Source organism: Raphanus sativus, chromosome 5, assembly GCF_000801105.2.
Source record: "Raphanus sativus cultivar WK10039 chromosome 5, ASM80110v3, whole genome shotgun sequence".
NCBI classification, from domain to species: Eukaryota; Viridiplantae; Streptophyta; class Magnoliopsida; order Brassicales; family Brassicaceae; genus Raphanus; species Raphanus sativus.
In genome coordinates, this window is record NC_079515.1 from 10504170 (window position 1) to 10508694 (window position 4525).

General features: G+C 34.1%; 1 protein-coding gene across 1 annotated transcript; it reads left to right on the plus strand.

Annotated features, from left to right (window-relative positions):
• The first annotated feature begins 333 nt into the window (after positions 1 to 333).
• On the plus strand, positions 334 to 2580 carry LOC108859740 (heat stress transcription factor A-6b-like). The gene is made up of 2 exons (XM_018633649.2): positions 334 to 903; positions 1622 to 2580. The coding sequence occupies exons 1-2, from the start codon at positions 547 to 549 to the stop codon at positions 2471 to 2473; spliced, it is 1209 nt and encodes a 402-aa protein (XP_018489151.1). The 5' UTR covers positions 334 to 546; the 3' UTR covers positions 2474 to 2580.
• Positions 2581 to 4525: the final 1945 nt, after the last annotated feature.

The window sequence follows — 4525 nt, forward strand, 5'->3', positions numbered from 1 at the left end:
ACATGCACTAATACTTATCTTGAACGAATCACAAGGCAACACGAATACATATTTTATTAGAGGCTGTTAATCAAGGTCTTGCATACTTTGCATAGAAAAATGAAAAGAGTGACTCATCACATTAGGGAGTAGAGAAAATATCTCAGGATTTGATTTTAGCTCCAGCATGTCAAAGTATCTAGATGCCAACACAAAGCGCAAATTAACAAAGAAAATATTTTAGTAATATCAAAAAAAATATAAAAAAAAAGAAGGAATCCATCACCAAAAGTTCATAAAAAATAATATAATACAAACCCTTTTGCTTCCTTGTGTCTCTCTCTTTCTTTCTCTAATTTCTCCTATCTTCTCCATATATACTTCATCTTCAGACCCCAAACCCCCAACACACAAATACAATCTCTCTGTGCAATTTTCTCCAAAGTTTCAACCTCTCAGTTTCATTTTTCTCTAAAAGCATTTCACATTTTCCTCTATTGCAAATTCACATTTAGTAAAATTAAACCAAATCAAGAAATTTAAACTTTTTTCAATCTGAAACCACATATGGATCCTTCATATAGATTCATAAAAGAGGAGTTTCCTACTGGATTCAATGATTCTCCATCACCACCATCTACTTCTACTTATTCTTACCTCTATTCCACCTCCATGGCCATAAATGATGCAACAACATCAAGCTCTCCACAGCCAATAGAAGGTCTCCATGAATCAGGTCCACCTCCATTTCTGACAAAGACATATGACTTGGTGGAAGATTCAAGAACCAATCATGTTGTGTCTTGGAGCCAAGCCAAAAACAGCTTCATTGTCTGGGATCCACAAGCTTTTTCCACCGCTCTCCTCCCCAGATTCTTCAAGCACAATAACTTCTCTAGCTTTGTTCGCCAGCTCAACACATATGTAAGTTCTAATCTCTCTCTATGTATGTATGTGTGTGTGTGTGTGTTTATGTGATTCTGTGTATGGCACGAGTCTAAATTAGATCTAAAAACCACAATAAAATCGTGACAGCAACTATGGTGTCAAAAGCTTGATTAATGTAAAATTTTCCCTCATTCATGGTGATGCAGTCAAAATTTGAACCAAGTTCTTAAGACTGGGCTTTTGATTGGTGTTTTTCTCGGCGTCTCTGCTGATTTCATCAGAGTTAATTACTGTTAATTATTATATACATGATTGCTTGAAGGATTCGTGAGTGTGTGTGTATATATAAATGCAAGTGGGCATCACTGTTCTCCCAAAAATCTCGAGAGATAATATTTAACAGCCCACTTGTCTACTTTTGTCTCTTTTTGTTTCTAGAGATCTCTTGAAATCTTGAAATGGAGCTTATTCAAATTTTGAACATTTGTTTGTTACAAATCTCCAAAGAAAAATCTCTACAACATTGATATGCAACCAAGTTGTTTATCTCACTATATGTTTATATACAAATGCAAAAAAAATGTTTATATACAAATGAAGTGTATTGTGACAACTCTCTCATCTCTAGTTGCATAAAATACACAAAGTAGAGAACGTAATTATTGAAGTTCATGAATGGTTTTGGCTTTGTAAAATAAATTTTTTGATTAAGACGAGTTTGGAGTTGAATCTAATCATAAAATAATATAAATAGGGTTTCAGAAAAGTGAATCCGGATCGGTGGGAGTTTGCAAATGAAGGGTTTCTTAGAGGGCAAAAGCATCTCCTCAAGACAATAAGGAGAAGAAAGACAAGTAACAATAATCAAATGCAACCACCTCAATCATCCTCACAACAACAATCTCTAGACAACTGTTGCATAGAAGTTGGTAGGTATGGTCTAGATGGAGAGATGGACAGCCTAAAGCGAGACAAACAAGTGCTGGTGATGGAGCTAGTGAAACTGAGACAGCAACAGCAAAGCACCAAAATGTATCTCAAAATGATTGAAGAGAAGCTCAAAAAAACTGAATCAAGACAACAGCAAATGATGAGCTTCCTCGCCCGCGCAATGCAGAATCCTGATTTCCTTCAACAACTCATGGAGCAGAAAGAGAAAAGAAAGGAGATGGAAGAAGCAATCAGCAAGAAGAGACAAAGACCCATCGATCAAGGGACAAGAAATGTGGTTACTGTGGAAGATTATGATGAGGAGGGTGGAGGTGGTTATGGAAGATATGGAAATGATGCTGGATCCTCCTCAGCGTACATGTTACAAGAAACATATGGAGACTTTTCTGGATTCGAGATGTCCGAGTTGGACAGTCTTGCTATGCATATTCAAGGACTTGGAGATCAGTTCACTAGAGAAGAAGTCTTGGATGTGGAAAAAAGAGATGAAGAAGGAGAACAAAAAGGGTACCAAAAGGTGAACAGTGAGATATATGGTGAGGGTTTTTGGGAAGATATGTTAAATGAAGGTCAAAATTTTGATCTTGAAGGAGATGAAGAAAATGTTGATGTGCTCATTGAACAACTCGGTTATTTGGGTTCTAGTTCAAACTAATCGAGATGAACTTGTAAAAGAGTACTTAAGCATTTAATTTGAATCAACTGGTTTCCTTCGGAAAGGCTTTATTCAATTAGGTGAGTCATAGACTAACTTGTTGATGGGGTTAAGAGCATCATTATCCCTAAATTGCTTAAGTTGGGGTGCTTAGAAACAAACACAATGTGATGTTTTTTTTTCCTCTTATACAGTATAAGCAACATCACTTTTAGTGCTTAATTAAGCACTTATGCTTCTTCTTCCTCATCTCTTTCCTCCTTTTTATTAATAAAAAATGGCTAAGCAATTCCTAAGCATCTTGGGATAATCATGCTCTTAAATCACTGTTCTTGTTTCTTTTGATGATTTTTTGGAAATAAAGTTTTTTTTATTTATAACCTATGCTTTTCAACTTGGAATTGTAATCTGAAATTTAACTTTAATTCACAAGATTTATTATTTTCTTAGGAATATAGTGACCATATATGTGTCTAGGTAGATGGTGCTATCGTGTTTGATATTTTTATATTTCATAAAAAAACAATGAAATTATGTACACAGATTCTTTTTTTTTTTTTTGTAAACTTATGTACACAGATTCACTTGTTAAGTACTGTCTATCATGTTTGGAGGAAAAGGAATGCTAGGCGACATCAACAGGTTTGGACTTCAACGGATCAAATGAGGTGAGTCCTGACAAGGCCATGAAGAATAGAATCACCTCTCACAAGTAGAAACCTGATTACAGGCTTGAATGACTGCTTCGTCAATGGTTGCAATAAACTTTTTATAATAGGACCATAGAATTACAACTTTAGTTTTATTCTTCTGGAAGTTCAATAAATATGAAATTTCATCAAAAAAAAATTGTAATACACTGAAACACGGATCCTTCTTTTTATTTTATCGCTTAACTAATGGCTTTACTTTTCCATTTTCACACATTTTCAAAAAAAATGGAAAAATTGTAAAAATGAAAATGGCAAATTTTCTACTTGTTAAAAATGAAAATGGCACATGTTCAAAAAAAAATTGTAATACACTGAAATACGGGTCCTACTTTTTATTTGAACATTTTCAGTTGTTCAAAAAAAAAAACTTTTCCATTTTCACATATTTTCTTAGTATTTCTTGTAGAAGTAACTAAACTTTTATTTATCGAATTGCGGAAATGGCAAGCTATCAACTATCCTGTTGATCCCGTCATGATAATCATTATCTAGAATATTTTCTCAAAATGGACAACCATGGGATCCAATTTGCGTTATAGATGTAATTATCTAAACTTTAGCAATCGTGATAAGGTTTTCATTTTAATGTATAAAATCCTTAAATACACATTCGTTTCAAAACGTTCAACTAAATATCAGCAATGCGTAATCTATGGTGTCGAAAATTATCGTCCAACAATAATCATGGAAAGAAACTGCAACCAAAAGCACTCATCTCCAGTGGATAATCTAGTGACATTATATGGTGGACATAATAACAAATTGCGGGATAAGACTCCGACTACACAACAGACTGGCAGATGAACTTCTAGCGTATAATATAAACCTTTAGAATATTAAATTGAAAACACTCCGCGGTAACATGATTAAGTTGTGTTACCTATATATATGCGCAACGATTATGCACCAAAATAGAATGCGTGTTAATTATTATATATGTGTGGCTGAAAAGAACAAAATCTAGTTATCAACACTAGATCATGAATCTAAGTTTATAAATACTATAAAAATAACAAACACAAAATGGTAGATTGGGGGATGAATCATGATATATGATTAATTAAGGAATGGACAGAAAAGGGAAAAGCAAACGACAATGGAAAGTGGGAGTCACGCAAATTATGTTTCAGTCGCTGTCTGTTGAATTTAAGATTTCGTTAGCACGTGCTATCATGACTCACTGAGTCATTTCCCCATCTCTCGTTCCTTCGTTTGCTAACATTTCAGAGGCATTTTTGGCCCATATCGTATTCACACACTTCTTTTGGATTACTTAAATTCTACTGTCTACTGATCTTTTTATTGATCTCACGTGAAACGTATAGATAGTTAAACTTAC

What these genes read in the sequence shown, in the direction of transcription:
- LOC108859740 (XM_018633649.2), top strand. Translation starts at nt 547, where the DNA reads ATGGATCCTTCATATAGATTCATAAAAGAGGAGTTTCCTACTGGATTC. An exon ending in TTCGCCAGCTCAACACATAT is followed by an intron (nt 904 to 1,621) that starts GTAAGTTCTAAT and finishes TAATATAAATAG; the next exon opens with GGTTTCAGAAAAGTGAATCC.